Source organism: Leptodactylus fuscus, chromosome 1 (assembly GCF_031893055.1).
Source record: "Leptodactylus fuscus isolate aLepFus1 chromosome 1, aLepFus1.hap2, whole genome shotgun sequence".
NCBI lineage: Eukaryota > Metazoa > Chordata > Amphibia > Anura > Leptodactylidae > Leptodactylus > Leptodactylus fuscus.
Genome location: NC_134265.1, coordinates 238,206,103 through 238,229,331, shown reverse-complemented (window position 1 = coordinate 238,229,331; position 23,229 = coordinate 238,206,103). Strand labels below are relative to the sequence as shown.

At 40.4% G+C, this 23,229-nt stretch overlaps 1 protein-coding gene across 4 annotated transcripts in view; it reads left to right on the top strand.

Annotated features, from left to right (window-relative positions):
* The first annotated feature begins 210 nt into the window (after positions 1–210).
* Positions 211–23,229, top strand: part of MAPK10 (mitogen-activated protein kinase 10) — a 211,418-nt gene continuing 188,399 nt past the window's right edge. For 2 of the 4 annotated variants that reach the window (XM_075284703.1, XM_075284720.1), the window contains exon 1: positions 212–613. In XM_075284703.1, the coding sequence (XP_075140804.1) occupies positions 611–613 (3 nt within the window). In that variant the 5' untranslated portion in view covers positions 212–610. Of the gene's footprint in view, positions 614–23,229 lie in introns of all 4 variants that reach the window. The other 2 variants (XM_075284712.1, XM_075284727.1) reach the window with 2 other exon arrangements.

Below are 23,229 nucleotides of genomic sequence, written 5' to 3'. Positions count from 1 at the left end.
CTATGTGTATATCCGTCGAGCACAGCAGTAGTTCCAAGCTCTATGTATTTGCTCCCAGTCCGTGCACTATATGCCCGTCCATGCCGTATACAGAGGCCGCAGGCTAGGTATGTGCACCCCCAGAGCGCAGCGCTGCCTCCACATAGTACATAGGGAGGTGATGGCCTTGCCGGGGATACTGGGAGCTGCTTCCTGCTTATTTGTCATGGATGCTGTGGCTGCAGATTACACAGCTCTTCCCTCCCCCTGCTCACCCACCCACCTCACCCCCCCTGAGACCTCGCTGTGTGACGTCATGTGTGCTCCTTTCAGTTGCCATAGCTACTCCCTTCCCCAAACCCCTCTGCCTGTCTCCTCTGGTAGCTTCCACAATGGTACAGGCAGCAGCATCACGCCGCACAATGCTGTCCGGCCAGTGAGGGAAGGTGATTCAGCAGCTCCTGGCACTCAGCTCTGCCTATGCCCTCGCCTCATTGTGGGGGACCCCGAAGTCTCTTCATCCTCCTTCTGATCCCATCCCCCTCCATTGGCATTGTCTGGAATGTGGTGTAAGAAAGAGCCATAGAAGAGAGCAACCTCTGCATCTGGATCCTGGCATTGCAGGCACGGAATGGTGAGTAACCCCCATGGATGATGGGCACTGACTGCTGGGTGGGGTGATGGGTACGTGTCCTTATAACAAATGGACCATGTTATTGATGGAGATGCTGGCTGACATTGCTGCTTGTCATCTGGCCGTGCTGTCTGTATAGATCTATGTGTCTGCTGTCTGTCTATACACATACACAGACATATATATATATATATATATATATATATATATATATATATATATATATATATATGTAAATGACGAGGGAGATGCAGTAAGTGCCGAGGCAGCTGGTGCCTGTACACATTAGTGCAGTCCTCGCTGCTGCTTTTTGATGTACAGACAGGATCTTTGCCTCTAATTGCTGTTTCTCCTCCAAACCAGCCCATAGCTTTTTCCTCTTAAAATGGCCTAATAGGCAGGCTTTCCAGGAGCTGTCAACCTCTGCTCCAGTCTGTCGTCTTCTGCTAATTCATGTCATACGGCACTGTTTACACCATCAGATAGGAGCTAGATGGCTGGATGTACATTTTTAGACATATTTTCTAAATGGATAGCTTTTCAGACATGATTGTTTTCCTTGTAAATACTGCAACGGCGATGTCCATGTGGAATGTACAACAAAATATCGAAGTAGCCTTGTATCCGTGACTGGTATCCTAATATGGCTACATTGTTATTATAGTACTTCATAACCGATAATAAATAGAATGATATGGCATCTCCAGTGTTTCCCTAGCTTTGCTGCATTGCTTCAGTTTCATCTGCAATCTCTTCTGTATTTACCCCCTGACTACCCGTACCGTCTTGCAAAGGACTGGTAAACAAGGAGAAGGTGACACCATCCAATAGATGACAATCTGCGGTGTAGACGCCACTGCCAGTGCACAGGATGGCACACTCCACCAGGCCAGAGCCTTATAACTACAGTATATAGCGTATAGCACTTACTGCTGAATGGTGCTGATAAGCCTCTAGTTGGTAAATGTTAGACGACGCTGTGCGGTATGCTGCAGGCCTCACTCCAGCATGAAGGGGGTTAATAAGGAGACTGTGGTGGCTGCAGCATAGTGACAGGTTGTCTTTTCTTAGCTCTGTGCCAAGAGTGCAGCATAAATACCCTCTTGGTTCACCACCATCACAATGCACGGGGTGCTGCTCATACATATAAGCGAATTCATTCATGATATAGTATATATAGCTGCTTCACTGCCTGTATGTTTTCTGACCAATGCTTGTTATAGGTACCTTATACAAATACTAGTGCGGTGTTTATTAAACATCATGTTGTAGGTATCATCCTGTTATGTTTATTTGCTTGATGCTGTATAGTATTCTATGTAAATATTGATTTTAGTGTCACATCATCATATTTGCCCTCATCATCATCATATATATGCCAATGAGCGTGATAATATTCTAAGCAAAATCTTCCCTGCATTGTTTAGTAGGACCATAGGGGTTAAAGACATGCAGACGCAGCACAGTTTTAGGATAAAAGGAGCTAGGATTTGGTCAATATGCTTGTTGTCAGTCTGATCATTTCATTCTATGGCTCTGCAGTGCTAATGAACTACTCTGTTCACTGATATAGGAGGCATTCATTATGCTAATGCCAGTCCCAAGCCAAATTTGTAGGTTTTTGTTATGCTGTTTCATCTAGGCAGCCAAATTTTGTGACTAGCCGTCATTGCCACCCTTCCCCCATTAGAATGCTAATCTATAGAGCCCCCAGCGGAACTGACAGCTGTCAAATTGTAATGGGTGATGGTGTTCTTGTTTCTGGTACTAGCATTCTGCAGCAGGCACAAAAAGCAAATGTGGTCCGCATGCAGTCCTAAAATGAGGAGACTGTGGGTGTACACACTAGGGTGAGCTGTTCCTTTCAGACGTCTCTCTTTGTTGCCTTTTGTTGACAATGAAGGCACTAGGGTATTTTGTAGATGGGACTATCCATTCTGTAGCAATAACATACATTACAATGATGAAGCATTATGAACACAACTTATCACAGTAGGCTTTTGCATTTGGTTGCTCTTCTATGAAGGAAATGTAAGGGAAATGAGAAATGCCAGCATACAGGGGGTACAGATCTTTTGTTTTTGTCATCCTCTTATTTTACTGACATACTTTTGGGGTAGTATCAGTGCCTTAGGCCTGGTGTATTACAGAACAAGAATTTATACATAGGGATATATGGACATATTCAGATGCATTCACATGTTTTGGATGTCTGTAATTGTTTGAGCTCAAAGCTGAAGGAGTTAATTAATTATTTCCCAGAAATAATAATAAAAAAAAAAAATGCAGAAAATCTCTGTTACATCCCTTGGACTATACCAATGTTGTTGCTAAATAAAATTTAAATAAGGGGCCCCACGTGGCGGAAAAAACATGGCCATTCTACAGTCACAGCAAAGTGGATGGGATTCTATTCCTATCCCCACTTTTCGGTCAAACACACACAGCAGACATGCTGCAATTTCCAAAACTGTCATGGTGAACTTTCACACCGCAGTTTTTGGAGATAAATTTATGTTAAAGCCTCAGGTTTGGATATGCAGCCTTTTTGATGCAGATTTTGTTGCGTTTTTATTTATTTATTTTTTGACAAAATTCAGGAGTGGATTGAGCAGAAGGGAGAAGTCTAAGTTCTTCCTACATATTTCCCATTCCCTTTGTAGTCCTTCTTGGCTTTGGTTCAAGGAAATGCAGCAAAACCTGCAACATAAAAAGCTGTGTCTTCGCAACATGGGGCCTTAGCCTAAGATAGCCTTCTGCTTCAAAATCCTCTCCAAAAACTGCACGTTGGACACAATTGGACACATTTTCTTTCAGCACACTGGAAAAAGAATTGTCGTAATCTTGGCGCAGTTTCCATGGCTAGAATTATGGCTGAAACCATTGTACAAGGCCTCAGTCCCATTAGAGCCCAATCACAAAGGCCCACCAGGAACCCAGGGCTGTTTTAAGGCTCAAAGCAATTTTAAATTTTCCTGAAGGCTAAAGCCCCATTCAAATCGCTATAAAAAAAAAATGCAGCGGAAAGACTGTGGTGGAAACGTATTACGTTTTTTTCTGCAGCACTTTCATCCTCTATTATACCTATATGGAAAATAGCAGTGCTTCTGTAGTTATAACTGAAGTGTTTTTGAGCTCGTAGCAGTTCTGCTGCTGATGTTTTTCTGCAATGTATAGATAGGATTTCCCACAATTCCATCCACTTTGCAAGTAATGAAAACCACTGCATTTTTTTCTGTGGCATTTCCGCCATGGCCAGAACACTGAGTTTTCACAACATGAGGCCCCTGTATTAAAGAAGCTGTGTGAACAAATCCTTAGAGACCATACACATTAGATTTTAGACTTTTGAAGTAGCAGATTTTTTTTTAATGCATTTTAAATTTTTTTTTTATTGTTTTTAAATAAACTCTGGTAAAAATGACAGGGGCAAAACTCGGGGGAGGGGGGCCATGAAGTGAGTAACAGTGGAAAGGCTCATGGATAGAAGTAGAAAAGGGACAAAGTAAGACCTAGGCCCATTCTCATTTAGTAAGAAATGTGGGAACAAAGTCCAGGTGTAGATAGTAATTGATATACGCTTGATAGGGTATGCTGTAACATACCTGTACCTGTGCATAGGGTTTTGAGGGGAGAAAATAGGTCAATTGTCTACCCTGCAACTTCAACACCGCAGACGTTCTTCGAGGATTGAGAAGGTGAGTGTCTTGCAACCAGCCTGGTTTATGTAATATCAGCCAGCATTTGTGCATTGCACTTGAGGTTCCTGTGAGAACCTATACATGCTGTACTGCTTTTCCAATAAAAGGATATTTTCCATCTACACAAGTTGCTGGCAGATTGAATTGTGGGGAGTGTAGCTTGGTAGAAGCTGTGGTGAGGACCCAAACAGGCAAGACAGGGACACACAACGTGCAGCAAACTGGTTTATTTAGAATAAAAACAGGAAAATAAATAAACCTTGACTTCAGGCACAAAATGAGCAAAACAAAATACAGCCTTAACTTCAGGCAAAAACAAAATAAATACCTGCTCGTCTGAGCCACTAGCTAAACAGTAAGGTTAACCTAATTATACGTGTGGCTTACTACCAGCCACACTAACAAAACAAGCATAACTATGTCTCATCAGAATCAGGGTTACAGGATAGAACCATACACCTCCTTTCACTCCATGGATCTGCACTGGAATACAGAATCCTCAGCCCTTTTTTTTGGCCCAGTAATGAGCCAAGGACTCACACCTGGACTGAGGCCTACTCAAGAACCACCCTGGACTACACATACCAGTAGGTCAGAAACCTGGGGGAAATATAGCAAGATTCCAGCACCCTGCCTGTCTCCAGGGCTGCACTAGTGAAAAAAGGTCCCATGGGTACAAGTCATCAAAGTATGGGCCGAAATACCTTTGTAAATAGACTTAAAAAAAGGATACCTCTCCAATATCAGAAAAGGGAATCTTAATCTTTAGGCAGCATGAGAACCTTTCTCAAGAAAAGACAAGGTGATACTGTATGGGTATACGTAGGCAGATACAATTTTAATTCTCAATTAATACAATTATCACAATATATATGTTTATATAAATATTACAATTCATGTGTCATATGCTGCTGCCATATTCCATAAGCCAAAGTGCAGACTGTGCTAAAGTCCAAAAGCGATATTCTAAGCAGTGATATACATAATAAATATAATAAAAACAGTGTTAATTCATTAATTAAGTTCATGCAGTGCAGATGTATATAAATGGACCTATTAGGCACCAACATGGTAGGACCTATGGATTCAATAAGAATAAACCAAGCGCATCAACCTGGCGTTCAATAACTCCAATGCGCAAGTCCATAGTGTGCTGTGAATAAAGAGGCGCGTTGGGAAAGGTACATGCGCCGCACTCCAGTTAAGTGCTTCAGCTGGTATATTTGTTAAGGCTAGTGTTCCAGATTGTGTTTACAATGCTTTAAAACTTTTAAATTCTTAATAAAGTAGGCATCTATTATCTGACCCCCTATGGTCCAATGGGAACAACAGGACTATTACAATATTATAAGAAGATTTATATCCATTAATCAGCCCAAACCTCAATTTACTAGATAAAGTTACAAATGGTCCCATCCTGGAATAATGTCCCTTTCCAACACACACAGTGTTTTCAGCACTTCGTTACCATTGAATAACGTTTATACCTCAAGTGTTTAGAGTAGTTGAAGGTTTATTGGAAGGTTCATGGTTGTTCATGTGTTTGGGACAGTCTGCCGTATATATGAAGAATCAACCACAGTTTCTTTCATATGAGCGATGGCAGTCTAAAATCTAATTTAGATGTTTTGAGTGCGCAATAACTGTGTACATATTATATATCTATAGATAGATAGATCATATAATACATACAAAAAAAGTGTCACCAGCAGAAAAACAAATAAAAACAACTAGAAGTTGGGTACGCGTATGACAGGTCAGTGGCTAGGATCAAGAAGTAAGTATTAAAAAAAGCAGCACTCCAGTGTATGCAAAAAGATGTTTCTTATCTCAAATGCTTCTTCAAGTGCTGCAGCCTCATCCCTGTACCAATGATGTTATGCTCATCAGTGAAATGGCACAACAGCAGCTCAGTCTCATTCAAGTAAATGGCATTGAACTGCACTGCCAAGCACAGCCACTATACAATGTGCAGCACTGTGTTTGGTATTCAGTGAAGAGGTTCAACCATGGTGGTCCACCGAATGTGGCAGCTTGTTTATCTGCTGATTTGTGGGGGTTCTGGGTGTTAGACCCCCCCACTGATCACATATTGGATAGGTCATCAGTATATAAGTTCTAGAAAACAACTATACCTTTACAGCTTTGAACTAATTTCCAAAGCACTGAAAGTTCATTAGATAGAAATGTTCTAAAGATAATAATACTGAGATAAATATCACAGTAGTTATACCATATATAGTAAGTCATGTCTAGCATGATTTAAAAGGGAATGCAAAAATATTGCAAAATGATGAATAACTTGGTCCCCTGTCTCTAGATCATATTCACCTATGACTTTATTGGGGTTTCGGTCACTTTTGCTAGTAGTAATAATAGTGAGGAATTTAGGTATTGTTGTTTTCAAGTCAACCTCAAATGGATAAGCAGTGAGGTCCTTCATGTGCTATTCGCACCCACTGTATGATGGATCCAGTGCAGTATTGCGGCTTCAGTTCTGAACAGATATCATAGCTTGAATAAAAACAGACCCAAAATGGTAGCAGCCACAATCACAGGCCATTAAAAGTCGCAGACCTTATCAATGGGGGAAAATTTACCTTTAAAGACAGAGTTGTAATATTCTTAAAACAATGAAATGACAACCCAGGTTACAAATCTGTAGTATTAAAAAGAAGCTTAAAAAACTGCATTATTTGATCATCAGGGTAAAGTGATAGCAGTAAGGTCATTGACCCTGAAGACCGCTCTTGTTTTCCAGTTGAGGTTCAGTACTGACATGTGAGTAGGGCTGTGGTTTGGCCTACCAACGCCAACTTGTCCATTTTCCCACAGACCGACTCCGACTCTTGAACCAGCTCCTTCACAAATGGCTGACAGCCACAGTCAATTAGATGCAGTAAAAATTCTCTAATTTCTTACAATTTACAATACTGTGTTAATAACTGTATTATAAAATGAAAAATAACTAATCATTGTATTTTGAATCCAGAGTCTGTAACTTTCTCCCGACCCCTGCCAAAACTGGTTCTGACTCCACATCCCTGGTTTTGACATGTTTTAAATCAGTTTTCTTCCATTCCTTTCAAAGTCCTGTGTATTTTACAGCTACAACCCCTTCCTCATGCGCCATCCTAGGAAAATATACCATCATGGCTACATTGTGGAAAATCCATTTAAGAACCTTCTTTATTTCACGGTTGTTTTGTCCATTCTCAGATCACCATCATGTCAGCTTCTGCAAGGCTACCTTCAGTTTTCACAGGCGTATTTCCAGCTACATAAGATTATAGGAAAGACGCTAGAGCAGTAAATAACAGAGCTATATTGGCTGACTTTGACCATGCTATGCATTGTTTGCTGCACTAGTGTAGCTCTCAATAGTTTCTTAGTGCAAAAGTAATAAGGAGTCATTGTATTTTCTGCTCCTGTTTCCAGCCCTATCCCAATGACATACTTACCGAGTTAGGTTATATTATATATTTCAATGTTTTAAATGCAGAATAATGCTATGTGCATGTGCCGTTTGGTGGTGAAATGGCACAGTTGGCACATGGATAACATCTGTGTGCCTCCCATACCTCCAGGGGCCTATTCACTTCATCTAGTAAGCCTGCTCTGCAAAATGGACAGGTACAGGACCTGTCCTGAATTTTTGCCCTAGGCTCACTGACATGTAAATAGGCTTATGTGAATACACGTTGTGTTTATGGGGCCATAGAGATGAATGGGTTAGATGTGAAAAGCATGGCCAGCACACTGACAAAGCACAGTTGTGGATATGTAGTTTAAGATGAATAGTGAGTAATACATTTTAATATCTAACACCTGAGACTGTCATTAGAATTGGGGGGATTTGGCAACAGTTTAAACCAACCTGAACCTAAAAGTTCACATACACCTTCAGTTGCTATTGATCCCCCCCCATACACATACTGTACACACATTGGTATGTTTGTGTTCTGAATGAGGAGAGGGGAGCACTCTGCTGTCAGACTGGTGGCGGCTTATCAGTATTCAGAACAAAATAATTGAGTGTTGAAATTCAATGTACACAACATCTTTTCCTTTGGCAGGTGATGTATCAGGAGGACCCCCCATACATATTACAGTGTCAGGGAATGGGCTTTGTCAACTTTGCATAAAATGGAAAACAAGCTATGGCATCAATGACTATGAAAGAGAGAGTCGCAGGCTTCTTGTAGTATTGTTCTTGTTACATTTTCTAGTAGGAAGTGTCTGAGACCCTTCCCCAGCTGTAAAACAAAATGCACAAAATAGGAAGTGTCAGCCTATTGTCTGTTCCCTACTGAATTTTAGAGATGTGTATTCCCTAAAAATGTGACTTCATTGATATGTCAATTTCTGATAATATTGTTTCAAATCCAAAATGATATTTGTGCATGCTGACTCACCAGATGGTTGGATCTAAGCTACACAGGCGATCTTTAGCAGCGCAACTAGTAACAAAAATGTCTGTGCTCATTTTCCTGCTTTTGGAAGTTAACTACAGTCTATGGGGAAACTGCAATCTCACTTGTGATTACAGAAAATAGTGTAATCTTCCAAAATGTTCCCTATAGATTAATTACATTCCTAGAAAGCACTATAGCTCAGAAGCTATTTCAGTCTTGTGCTTGCTCTTCTGAAAAATCACCCATTGTGCCTAGTTAATGCCAAAAGAAAATTGTGTAAATTTCTCTGCCCATAGTAACTAGACATGTCATGTCGACATTTAGAACCATAATTAATAGTACTGTTTCTAGACTGGATATCCTATAGTCCTTTATCTGGTCAAGACCAAACCAACTGTAGTTACAGTCCATGCAGCTGTGATCAGGACCATGAGAAAGCAGCTCAGTTCAGGATAACTCCAACTCCAACTGGTTTTCACCCCGTAACAACTGTATGGGTATCTGGTCTGCGATGCAGGGAATCAACAAGTCACTACCTCTAGTTCCAGTTTAGTGGCATTAAAGGGTCAGTAGACAAGCCGAGGTCAGGGCAGGATAGAGCGTTCATCACAATAAACAAGGTGAGGGCAGGTGGCACAGAGTCAATGCAATAAACAGACTGTGGTCATGACTGGTGGAATAGATTCAGAGTCAGGAGGCAAGCAAAACATGAACAACTAGTGTTATCAGAACCACAACCAGAATACAGGTTTACAAGAACTAGCAAGCTAGAAATCTTATTGCTCATGCACCATGCCATGGAAGAAGTGTCTTATATACCCCAGGGAAACATGGGATATACTGGGGATAGATTGGGCTGTGTACATGTTGATCTTTTAAGCGTGCACACCCTTAAAGGTTGAAGAAAGTAGTGACCTCCAGAATTACAATAAGACAATGGGTTGCTCAGAGATACTTACCACTCGATACATACTCTGGAGGAGAAATGACCATGCCAAAAAAGTCTGCTCTGCTTATTATTCCCTTCCTTTACATGTCGTTCTTTTTCTCCTCAGACGCAGCAGCACTGTCCACATCTATGTCACTATACCACTGTGGCTGGTCAGGCCCTCGGCCGCCCCTTTCTGTAAAGCACCTTTACACCTAGCACAGACTCTGCCCTGACACCTCCTCATTCTCCATTTCTGACTGCCAAACATCTGTGGCACTCAGACAGAAGTATAGGTAGTAATAGGGAGATTTATGAGGACCTGGAAACCCCATATAAATCATACAACTGGGCCCTAGCATCAGAGGGCACCAATACTAGGCGAGACACCCTGTTACAAATGTTGCACTGGTGCATAAGAGCCTTAAGTTGTGCCTCATGTCCCCTTCCTTTATTCCTTCTGTTTCTGGATGATTTTGTTTCTTTTCAGACTGAAAACATCTGTTTATATAGCTAATGTGGCTACCAAATAATGTTTTACCAAAAGCAGTTATGATGTTGGTTTTTACCGCTGTTATTAAATTTATAGCTGAAAAATGTTGAATAAATTTGATACACTTTTAAAATCCTCATCAAAGTTGCATTTATTTTTTTCTGCATAACTGCAATGTGTGAATATACCCTCAAAGGTACATAATCCTATAGTTCCCCCTGAAAAATCCATACCAAACACATATCAAAATTCACCTTTTATCATCACCATGTTCCCTATTGGCTTACCACAGTATCATTCTGCCTGGTGGCCTCACACGCTTTATAATGCTCTCCATTAGCCCACAGACATAGTATAATGCACTTTAATGGCCCCAGAAACTTCACTTTATAATGCTCCCATTTTGCCCCAGGAACAGTATAATTCTCCTCACTTTATATTGCTCCCTAGTAGCCTCTAGACACTGTATAATGCTCTCTAGTGGCTGCCAGGTGCTTTAGGCCGGGTTCAGATGGGAGTTTTTTGGACCGGATTTTGACGCAGTGGCCGCCTCAAAATCTGGTCCAAAAAACAGCTAGTCGTGACTAGATGCCAGTGCAGTGCATACAGTTGCGGCATTCCGTTCCGGATTAGACCCAAATGAATAGGCCTAATCGGGAGGGAGTGTCGCGAGGTGGATGTCCGCAGCTGAGTCAGCCGCAGAATCTGCCTAAAGAAAGGGCATGTCCGCTTGCGGAAAAAGGAAATGAGTGTCTCCCATTGATTTCAATGGGAGGCGTTTTTTTGAGCCGGATTCTAACGCGGATTCCATGTCAAAATCCGGCAGTGAAAACTCCATCTGAAACTGGCCTAAAGGCTCCCTGTTTCACCATTGTATACAATTTATTTGCACAAAAGGCCTCAGAGTTGAATATGCCCATCTTCCCATCAAAGTAGCTCAGAATATCTAGTCATCCAGAATTAAAAAGCAAAAATGAAATTGATTGTTTCCTATTTAAATACATGATACAAGACCACTTTAAGAACGTAATCTTGAGCCACAACTGACCGGTACAAGATGGGGCTACGCTTTTCAGAGTAGAACATAGTTCTTTGCAATGTGGGACTTTGTCAATATTTTAGATCAGTGGCGTAAAGTCTTGTGGGCCCCTGTGCAATCTTTTGTCCGGGGCCCCCTACCTCATCCTTACAGCGAATTCTTGATTACGGGTGCTAAGGCGTTTAATCAATCTTAGTGTGGTTAGGGTAATCTGTGGGTCTCCTTGGTTTATGGGCCAGATGGAAGCCGAAATCTCCATACTGATGACAGTGTTTATGGGCCCTGTAAGACTCTTGGGCCCCGGTGCAACTGCACCCCCTTAAGATACGCCCCTGTTTTAGATTGTCTGTAGCATGAATCTACTGAGAGGTTCCCTTTAATCACAGTTTATGAATATTATTTTTCTGTTCTATATGCGGCAGGTTATCTACGTAAACCACCCCACCCCAGAACAATCTTAAGTATAATGTATTTACGTGTTAACATTTTTGGTATTACAATTGATCATTATGTTGCTTTTGTTCCATATACAAAATTATTGTTGTTATATAATTATTTAATTGTTAAGATGGCCACATACATGAAATAACTGTAGTCTGAATGTCCCATCTATCTTACGTTATCTATCTATCTTAATGTCCTTACTCCTGTTGCAGAGGAGTAAGAACATCCCATACAAATTATATAGTTCAGATAAGGTTTCTCTAATTGTGGCCAGATTAAGTTGCCTACTGTACAACTGCAGTGTTTAGTTTTCTATCTTCTCTCTTTTTTTTTTTTTTTTTCTGTATATATTCGTGTATAAGCTGAATTTTTAAGCACAGCTTTTGTGCTGAAAAAGCCCATCTCGGCTTTAATAAAAAAATAAAATAAATAAAAATTGTAAATCCCTCCTTTCCCTAGAATACATATAAAAGTAGAAAATGACTGTGAAACACATACACATTAGGTATCCCTGTGTCTGAAAGTGCCTGGTCTACTGAATATAGGGGATCTGCAGTGCTCCTGTTCTGTCGGGAAGGGGTGAATAGGAGCACTGCAGATACCCTATATACAGCCAGGCTGAATTCCACGTGGGGGAAAAAAAAACTGTCCTCAAGCTCAGGGAAGGGGCAGACAGACAACCAAAACACCCCTTCCCCTTTCTCAGCACCCAGCAACTACTTCACCCAAAAAAACATTTTAATTTTTGAAATTTTCCAGTAGCTGCTGCATTTCCCCCCTCGCCTTATACTCGAGTCAATAAGTTTTCCCAGTTTTTTATGGTAAAATTAGGGGGGGTCAGCTTATACTCGAGTATATACGGTAATTGGGAAACAAAAAATGGAAGTCGGCACTCCAATTGATATCCAAAAATTAAAATATACTTTTAATGTCCATGATTAAAATAAATTGACAGAAACAGAAGACCAGTGCAAAAACTTGAAAAATACGAAAGCAACACTTACAGCATGATGAAAAAATAGACGTGCTCAAAGCATAGATGAACCAGCGTTAGTAGCCTACGCGTTTCAGGGCTTTAGCCCCTTACTCTTTGCATTTGCTTGTCTTGCTGGTATGCACTGCAGGAGTGGGCAAGGCTCTGCTGAGATATTGGCGTAAAATCCTATAACCTGATCCTACTTAATCTTTCTACTGCTCCTTAAATTATGTTCTGTGTTTGCTTTAACCCTTTCCCGACATCCGCCGTAATAGTACGGCGCATGCCGGGTGTGTAACTATGGCACAGTAGACAACCAGTGCTAATGTCTCCGGAGGCATTAACTCTTCCGGCACCTCGGTCAAAGCTGACCGAGGCACCATTTTCCGACGACATCTCGTTACTATGACAGCCGAGAACCTTGTGAAGGCTCCACGGCTTGTCATTACATTACTTCTATTGCAGGCTATGTTATATAGCCTGCAATAGAAGTGCCGATATTTTGCAATCCTTTGCAATGCATTAACATTGTAATGCATTGCATTAGTGATCAGACCCCCTAGGGTTCAAGACCCTTAGGGGGGTCTAATAAATGCAAAAAAAAAAAAAAAAAAGTAACACTTAAAAAAAGTATTAAAAATTCAAATCACCCCCCTTTCCCTAGAACATATATAAAAGTAGTTAAATACTGTGAAACACATACATGTTAGGAATCCCCGGCTGTCAGAATATGGCGACTTTTAGAAATAAATTTTTTTAACACAGTTTTGGATTTTTTTAAGGAGTTAAAATGTAAATAAAACCATATAAATTTGGTATCCCCGGAATCGTACCGAATCACAGAATACAGAGGACATGTCATTTTGGCTACACAGTAAAACTGTAAAACCGAAGACCGTAAGAAAGTCGCAGAAATGCATTTTTTCTTCAAATCCACCCCATTCTGAATTTTTTTTCCAGCTTTCCAGTACATTATACAGAATAATTAATGGTGGCATCACAAAGAAAAATTTGTCCCGCAAAGATTAAGACCTCATATGGCTCTGGGAGCGGAGAAATAAAAAAGTTACAGGGTTTAAAAGGAGTCAAAAATGAATGAAATGAAAATCAAAAAATGCCATTGGCGGGAAGGGGTTAAAATAGTATTTTAAACTAATGTATTCTGCTGCGTCCCATCACATGTATAATGCATATAAACATTCAATAATGTATACTTGCATGTACTGTATATACTTTATGTATGTGTATACTGTAGGAGGAGTTATACTGATTTAGCTATTATTCCCAGATTACGTCCTTAGGTTTCTTCGAAAACCATGCATTAATCTATAGGAAACTACCTTGCAAAATGTGGCGCTAAGTGCAAGTTCCCCTTTTTCACCTATATTCACCATATTCCTTACCCAGAATTGTTAGCAGGGCATGCATGGCCTTGTACCATCTCTTCTGACCTGTGTACTGTATCAGGATTATACATATGTATAAGGACTTGTCTGCAGCACAGACTCACTAATCAATAATCTCTTCTGTAACGTTGATCCAACAATGCCTTTCTATTTGTATGTACATGTATGAATGATCCAGAACATAGTGCTACGTCAGAGCCATACCCAGTGATGCTGTCTGTTTGGAAATCAGCAGCTCTCTTGTAATCTGGGCTACGGACAGTCTGACCTATTTCCAGAAGGACTTGCAGCACATGAATGAATTCCAATGCATCCTTACTGTCCATGGTAGCCATAGAGACTTGGAGCCTATTTGAGACCAAGCAGTAGCAGATCAGTCCTGTATCTACCCTGGGATGCTTCTGTGTTGTATTTTTGCAGCTAGCAACATCTAGAAATTTCTGGTGTTAATACACAATGAGGCTTAAAGCAGAAGAGACATATGAATTTAAGTTTTTTTGTTTTTTTTTGTACAATAATATTTTTTATTACCGTATTTCTATTATATTATTGTTATGAGTAAAGTCCAGTACTCTTTCTGACCTTGCTTTATATGGGAATGCGAAACAATAAGCCCCTTTAATAAATAGGCATTTCATGTTACACATAAAAACATGTCAGAGTCCATAATCTGATGAACACGGAGTGGCGATAAGTCAATACTTCAGCTAATTTTTGCATAATCTCTTTAATGTACCTCTCAAATCTACTTTTCTTAGATTTAAATCCATCTGTCTCTTCCCTCTGTCAGTGCTTTCCCTCTTTTGGTGGATTATAGAGATCCTAGAAATATGTGTCTTCGCACAGGTAGAGTACTAGCTTTTCATTTTCATTACTGTACACCAAAGGATATTTTGTTTTCTGAATAAATAAAGCCATGAAATGAAAAATGTATGGAATACAAACCATAGCTATATCCAGGTACAAGCACAAATTCTACGCTAGATAGATAACTATGGATCACAATTATTAAACTGCATTGCCATAAGACCACCATAAAATAATACAGTTCAAATTGTAAACTAAAACATGTGTGAAACATATTAAATAAGAAAAAAAAAATGCACATAGAAGACAATAAAAGTAACCATCTATACAATACCGTGTGCTAATCATCATGGACATGCAGAAAATTTAGTAAACAATACAATATCTGATGGTAAAGGAAACTTAAAGAGAACTTGTCAGGTTGATTTGGAACACTAAACCATCAACATGTCCTTATGGACCAGGGGTTTAGCGTCCCAAATCACCCTGTTTCAAATCCATCTTGGCCCCGCATGTTAAAAAAAATGAACCCTTATACTTACCTCGGTCTCATCTTTGGCGCTTCCAACCCTTTGCAGTTCTTCAGCCCCTGAGGTACAGGACATGTACATTGAAGCCAAGTTGTAATCCTCTGGCTTCACTGAAGAATAGAAGCACAATCCAGACTTAGTGAAACACTTTTGTTGACCCAACAACACACACAATTAAAAATACCATGTATGGTTCAAGGTCCAGGTATGGTCCCGATATGGCACATAGCCAGTGCGCAAATTCTACTATATCTGCATAATACAGATCAAACTGTCCTAAAGATATCAAATAAGTTGTGAAGTAAAAATGCTCATATGAATACATAAATATACTCAACATGTGGCATCCAAAAGACAAAAGACTAAATATTTCAAACATAACATAGGTCAGAGTTATGGAGATGACCACGTTCTAATTTCCCTTTTTTTGGCTTAATAAAATTGGATTTTATTTTATGTTATTGCAACTTAGTCCTCTTCATTTGAAGGTGAAACGGTACTCATCTCATTGCAGAAGCTGTGTCATAAAGCTGGTCAGCAGGTAGTAGGTTATCCATAATTAGTCTGAGAAAATCCCTTTAACATACATTAAAGTACTAATGTAATAGCCAGCCCCTTTAAGACCCCCCCCCTATCAACTTTGTAGTCCTTTTTAGGGTGTTCTATTTTGTCAATCTTTTTTTAAGTCTCACTAGAGCGTTATAAAGCTGGATCACAATCTCTTATGCCTGTAACTATGTACCCAAGCATCCTTTTCAATGCCTTGTATGCCAGAAAATTAAAGTCACTAACATCAGGTGCAGATCTATCTATCTATCTATCTATCTATCTATCTATCTATCTATCTATCTATCTATAATCTATCTATCTCCTATCTATCTATCTATCTATCTATCTATCTATCTATCTATCTATCTCCTATCTATCTATCTATCTATCTATCTATCTATCTATCTATCTATCATCTATCTATCTATCTACCTATCTATCTATCTCCTATCTATCTATCTATCTATCTATCTATCTATCTATCTCCTATCTATCTATCTATCTATCTATCTATCTATCTATCTATCTATCTATTATCTATCTATCTATCTATCTATCTATCTATCTATCTATCTCCTGTCTGTCTATCTATCTATCTATCTATCTATCTATCTATCTATCTATAATCTATCTATCTCCTATCTATCTATCTCCTATCTATCTATCTCCTATCTATCTATCTATCTATCTATCTATCTATCTATCTATCTATCTATCTATCCATCTATCTATCTCCTATCTATCTATCTATCTATCTATCTCCTATCTATCTATCTATCTATCTATCTATCTATCTATCTATCTATCTATCTATCTATCTATCTATCTATCTATCCATCCATCCATCCATCCATCCATCCATCCATCCATCCATCCATCCATCCATCTATCTATCTATCTATCTATCTATCTATCGCTGGTCTGCAGTACCTTACCACTATAAAGAGAACAGAATTGTCTACAGTACTTTCTGCTCCATTCTCTGAGTTTCTCTGAGAACAGCTGATCGGCGGGGATACCACTAATCTGATATCGATGACCTATCCTGACGATAGATCATCAATATTTTTAGTCCTGTAAAACCCTTCAATAAGTACATCTTTAATAAAAAGGCCTTTGCCTAAGCAATTATAGTGTCTTGCTGTGCAGAGTAGTTGGACAAACATTTTCCAGAGTCCATATACTTATATAATGCGTAACCCTGCAACATGGTAAACTGTTCCTAATTTGTGAACGTACGTATTATAATCTGTTGACTGAACACAGCCTGCCTTCTTCTGACGCAAATCCCTTGCAGCCCTGGCAGCTATTTTCAGAACTCTCTTTCTTGTGAAGGGAGCGTTTCTTATAATAACTGAATATGATAGAAATGATTTGCTTAATTTGCGAATAGACCCTACCATCTCTAGGGTACATAGGGTTAATCATTATCGTGTATTTGTGATTTACGTGATTCAGTGAATTAAAGCCTATGGTCAGCAGATCGAGCCAGCCATTATATTCTGTTTGTTGTGAAGATGTTGATAATAATATCTAATATACGGTATATAATTTTGGCAGTTGCCTGATATAATATACCCGCAAAAGAAGCCAAAAGCAAAACGTGCATTGGGGGTCTAAGGTGAAAGTCACAGTAGTATTTGAAAATCCCGTAACATACAGTATGTGTCAGTATATCATTATATAGTATTGTATTTAGCCACCTTTGGAATTTACTGGGTTTATTTCTATTTGTATTACTGGGCAGCATATACTGGTATTTCTATAGATAGTTTATGTGCATAGCTCACCTTATTTATTAGATTGTTATTATTTTCTAAAATGATATAATATTATATAACTTTATAGCTTCCTTTACTGTATATATTTATATTGTGTAATATGGCTTTGTTATTGAGGGTACTGTAGTCACAACTATGTGATGTGTTATTTTTCGTTAATGCACTGGAGAATATTTGGGGTTTTATATTGATTTTTGCGGATTCCTTTGGCCATACAATTGAACAATGGCGAGGCAGCGCTAGGGGTGAACCTCGCACCATTTGATCCGTGTGCAGGCGGCACAGTAAGAGAAGCTGATAAATAGTTTTGTTACATTAGTTCCGGTATAACTGGTCATATTTCTATTTAAATCTTTGCTAATTTGGGGCTTAGGAGTCCAATGGGCGGTCCTGTTCTGTAATTGACAGCTTTCCTAAATAAGTTTATATACAGAGGAAGCGATCATTCACAAAATGGGACTGCCACATGACTGAATAAGCAGAGAGTTGAATATATGCCAAAATATACAAAAAGAGAAAAAGACATGGCCTGCACATCCCAGTCTTATACTTTGATCTAGTGCTTCTCATAAAATTCAAGGTGTATAAGCCCACTAGCCACTTCATGGCGACCTCTTTATAGTGGGTCCCTACTCTACTGGGTTCGGCACCACATAGCGGTGGGGGAAGGGGAGCGACCCAGTAACATCCCTGCCACCAGACCAAGCCCCCAGGCTCTGGGCCGCGCCGCCCCACGGGCACAGCACCACAGGAGCACAAGACACTATGCAGCACCACACCATGTGAACAGACCTCAAAAATTCACCTTACCATATTGCCCCAGTCAGAGGACTGAGATCTAGTAGGTTGGTCCCTAGTGGGCTTATACACCTTGATCAATATGTATACTAAGAACCTCAATATTCAATATTGTAGAATTTGCTGAGAAGCACTAGATCAGTGTATAAGATTGGCATGTGCGGGCCATGTCTTTTTCTCTTTTTGCATATATATGCCAAAATATATTGGAACTTTTACTTCAAAAACATCACATCACTATATATGACCTGTTCTGGTCCGGGAGAGGTATGTTTATTGCCCTGTGTTCATACTGTAGACCCATATATTGGTCCAGGAGAGGTATTAGTGTAGGGTCCTACCTTAAAGGGGTTGTCCCACATCGCATACTCACCAGTCTTCGTTTCTTTGAAATCTTCTGTCTTCCGGCTTTGTTTCGTCATTGGTGGGCGGGGTCACATATGCAAAGCCAAGCGGCGAGATGCCGCCGGCCCTGCGTGCGCGCTCATAGACCAGTCTACCCTTCACAATGCGAATACAGACCCAACAGGGTGCCGGGTCTGTATTCGCATTGTGAAGGCTAGACTGGTGTATGAGCGTGCACGCAGGGCCAGCGGCATCTCGCCGCTTGGCTTTGCATATGTGACCCCGGAGCGGAGCGGAATAACAGCATCGCTTCTGCCGCTGCTTGCTTCATGCAGGGCAGAAGCATAGCGATGTTGCTGGCTTCACCTGTGCCGGCGTCTAACCCTGCATTGGCGGCCACTTCCCCCAAAGGGTAAACTACCCCCCCTCCTCCAGGCTCGCTCCTGTGCACTTAGCCCCTCCTCCCTCCCCCCTGACAGCAGGCAGATACATCACTTGACTCATGAGCAGCTAGGTCAGGGCCGTGGCCACAAAAAAATGAATAAAGTAAGATAGTGGCCAAACATGCAGCAAGCAGTGTATTTAGGAAAAGTCTTACATTCACATTAACAAGCATTATAGATAGGATCCTTGTGACGGGACAACCCCTTTAATGAGGTTGCCTACTGTTTGATCAAATACAGTCCTATGAAAAAGTTTGGGCACCCCTATTAATCTTAATCATTTTTAGTTCTAAGTATTTTGGTATTTGCAACAGCCATTTCAGTTTGATATATCTAATAACTGATGGACACAGTAATATTTCAGGATTGAAATGAGGTTTATTGTACTAACAGAAAATGCGCAATATGCATTAAACCAAAATTTGACCGGTGCAAAAGTATGGGCACCTCAACAGAAAAGTGACATTAATATTTAGTACATCCTCCTTTTGCAAAGATAACAGCCTCTAGTCGCTTCCTGTAGCTTTTAATCAGTTCCTGGATCCTGGATAAAGGTATTTTGGACAAACAATTCAAGTTCAGTTAAGTTAGATGGTCGCCGAGCATGGACAGCCCGCTTCAAATCATCCCACAGATGTTCAATGATATTCAGGTCTGGGGACTGGGATGGCCATTCCAGAACATTGTAATTGTTCCTCTGCATGAATGCCTGAGGATTTGGAGCGGTGTTTTGGATCATTGTCTTGCTGAAATATCCATCCCCGGCGTAACTTCAACTTCGTCACTGATTCTTGAACATTATTCTCAAGAATCTGCTGATACTGAGTGGAATCCATGCGACCCTCAACTTTAACAAGATTCCCGATGCCGGCATTGGCCACACAGCCCCAAAGCATGATGGAACCTCCACCAAATTTTACAGTGGGTAGCATGTGTTTTTCTTGGAATGCTGTTTCTTTTTGGACGCCATGCATAACGCCTTTTTTTATAACCAAACAACTCAATTTTTGTTTCCAAAATGAAGCTGCCTTGTCCAAATGTGCTTTTTCATACCTCAGGCAACTCTATTTGTGGCGTACGTGCAGAAACGGCTTCTTTCTCATCACTCTCCCATACAGCTTCTATTTGTGCAAAGTGCGCTGTATAGTTGACCGATGCACAGTGACACCATCTGCAGCAAGATGATGCTGCAGCTCTTTGGAGGTGGTCTGTGGATTGTCCTTGACTGTTCTCACCATTCTTCTTCTCTGCCTTTCTGATATTTTTCTTGGTCTGCCACTTCTGGGCTTAACAAGAACTGTCCCTGTGGTCTTCCATTTCCTTACTATGTTCCTCACAGTGGAAACTGACAGGTTAAATCTCTGAGACAACGTTTTGTATCCTTCCCCTGAACAACTATGTTGAACAATCTTTGTTTTCAGATCATTTGAGAGCGGGCTGTCCATGTTCGGCGACCATCAAACTTAACTGAACTTGAATTGTTTTGTAGAAAGAAATGGTCCAAAATACCTTCATCCAGGATCCAGGAACTGATTAAAAGCTACAGGAAGCAACTAGAGGCTGTTATCTTTGCAAAAGGAGGATGTACTAAATATTAATGTCACTTTTCTGTTGAGGTGCCCATATTTTTGCACCGGTCAAATTTTGGTTTAATGCATATTGCGCATTTTCTGTTAGTACAATAAACCTCATTTCAATCCTGAAATATTACTGTGTCCATCAGTTATTAGATATATCAAACTGAAATGGCTGTTGCAAACACCAAAATATTTAGAACTAAAAATGATTAAGATTAATAGGGGTGCCCAAACTTTTTCATAGGACTGTAGGTACAATGAAGAACCTCAAATTTATTTATATATTTAGTCTATAGACCATAGTATTGTTATAGCTGTAATGCACTTTTAATCACCTTTAAGTCCTGGAAATCTCCTTTAAGGCAGTATATATCAGTATTAACAGCATCGATGACAAAGCTACATACAATGCATTGGGCACAGTGGCGTATAGTAGTCTAGTCTACTTACCCTGCCCTGACATGTATGCTGAAAGCTCCCTTTGGAGAGAGGAGGTTAAGGTTTTATTACTTGTGGTATATATAGTTATTATTGATTTAGCTAAAACTGTTTTGTAGGGCACTGTGGTTGGCGCTGGTATGGGATTACTGTTGCTGGCATTGTAGCTGGTTGGAACTATTATAGGAAATTATACATAATAACAATTGATGTGACATAGTGTATGTGGTGAGGAAACCTCTTTAACCCAGTCCACATCACATACAGTTATGTGCATAAATATGATACACGTCTTTCACAGATGTTTTCACTAGTAACAATGTATTTATCAAGACTGGCGATTCCTGCATCAGTCCTGATCCCTTGTGCACATGCCTCTTATTGAATTAGACACATCTTTTCCCTCCATGTGCGAGAATCTCAAATCTTCGCCAGCTGGCCTAGATTTTACCTAGAATTCATGCCAGTTTCGGTAAAATATAGCTTGTCTGCCAGGTCGCAGGGGTCACACCCGCTCCCACTAAGATCCCTCATGCCCACATTTCCGAAAAGCAACAAAAAGCTCACAAATCTTTAAGCAGAAATGGACTAGCGTGTACAGCTACGGTATATTCTGCCATACTTGCTGTAATAATTTCCCCCGCTGTGTGGTTATAGTATGGGTTTTCCTATTAATCTCCCTCTCTTTGCACAGCTAGCCATTATGAAATGTGTATTAGGACCATGATGCTGCAGTCGTTTTCTATGAAGTAATATTGATAGGGTTTCTTGATGTCATTTCTTGGAATGGATTCAACGCTGCATTGCCCCTGAGTATATTGGATTTAGAGAATGGTAATGTATTTTCTTTCTACTTTAAATATAGCAGCGTGATGATATTTTCTATTGACTGATATGCGAAAGTAATTTAGTTGCCATTGCAGTCGTGATCCAGTGGGCTTTATATAGGTCAAATTGTTTTCGCAGAAGAATGTGAGCTTCTAATGATGTAAAGTCAATCTGTAGACAGAAAAAATGTTATAAAAAAGTGATGTCAGATTCCCTGTTTGTGTTTAGACAGCCAGTATTACAGGGGTTGTGCTACAAAAGAAAGTGCCAGATGAAACATTTCTTATAGGAAACTAATAGTTTTCCCACCAGGTGCTTTTTTAAGTATTGATCCGAGGATAATGTACTTGCTATTTTTGACTGGCGCCTCCATCTGTTCTTCTATGTATGTTGACTCTGCATAGCCGTCCAGTGGTGGTTTCTAGAGATGAGCGAACAGTGTTCTATCGAACTCATGTTCGATCGGATATTAGGCTGTTCGGGATGTTCGAATCGAATCGAACACCGTGTGGTAAAGTGCGCCATTACTCGATTCCCCTCCCACCTTCCCTGGCGCCTTTTTTGCTCCAATAACAGCGCAGGGTAGGTGGGACAGGAACTACGACACCGGTGACGTTGAGAAAAGTAGGCAAAACCCATTGGCTGCCGAAAACATGTGACCTCTAATTTAAAAGAACAGCGCCGCCCAGGTTCGCGTCATTCTGAGCTTGCAATTCACCGAGGACGGAGGTTTCCGTCCAGCTAGCTAGGGCTTAGATTCTGGGTAGGCAGGGACAGGCTAGGATAGGAAGGAGAAGACAACCAACAGCTCTTGTAAGAGCTAAATTCCAGGGAGAAGCTTGTCAGTGTAACGTGGCACTGACGGGCTCAATCGCCGCAACCCAGCTTTCCCAGGATCCTGAATGGAATACACTGTCAGTGTATTCCCGTATACCCGATATATACCCCGATACCCGTTCCAACGGTGTGCCCCCCCACCTTCACCCCAGAAATACCCTGCAAGTCCCCTAGCAATAGAATTGGGGCTATATACACCCACTATTTTTGCTACTGCCATATAGTGCCATTGTCTGACTGGGAATTCAAAGAATATATTGGGGTTACGTGCACCCACAATT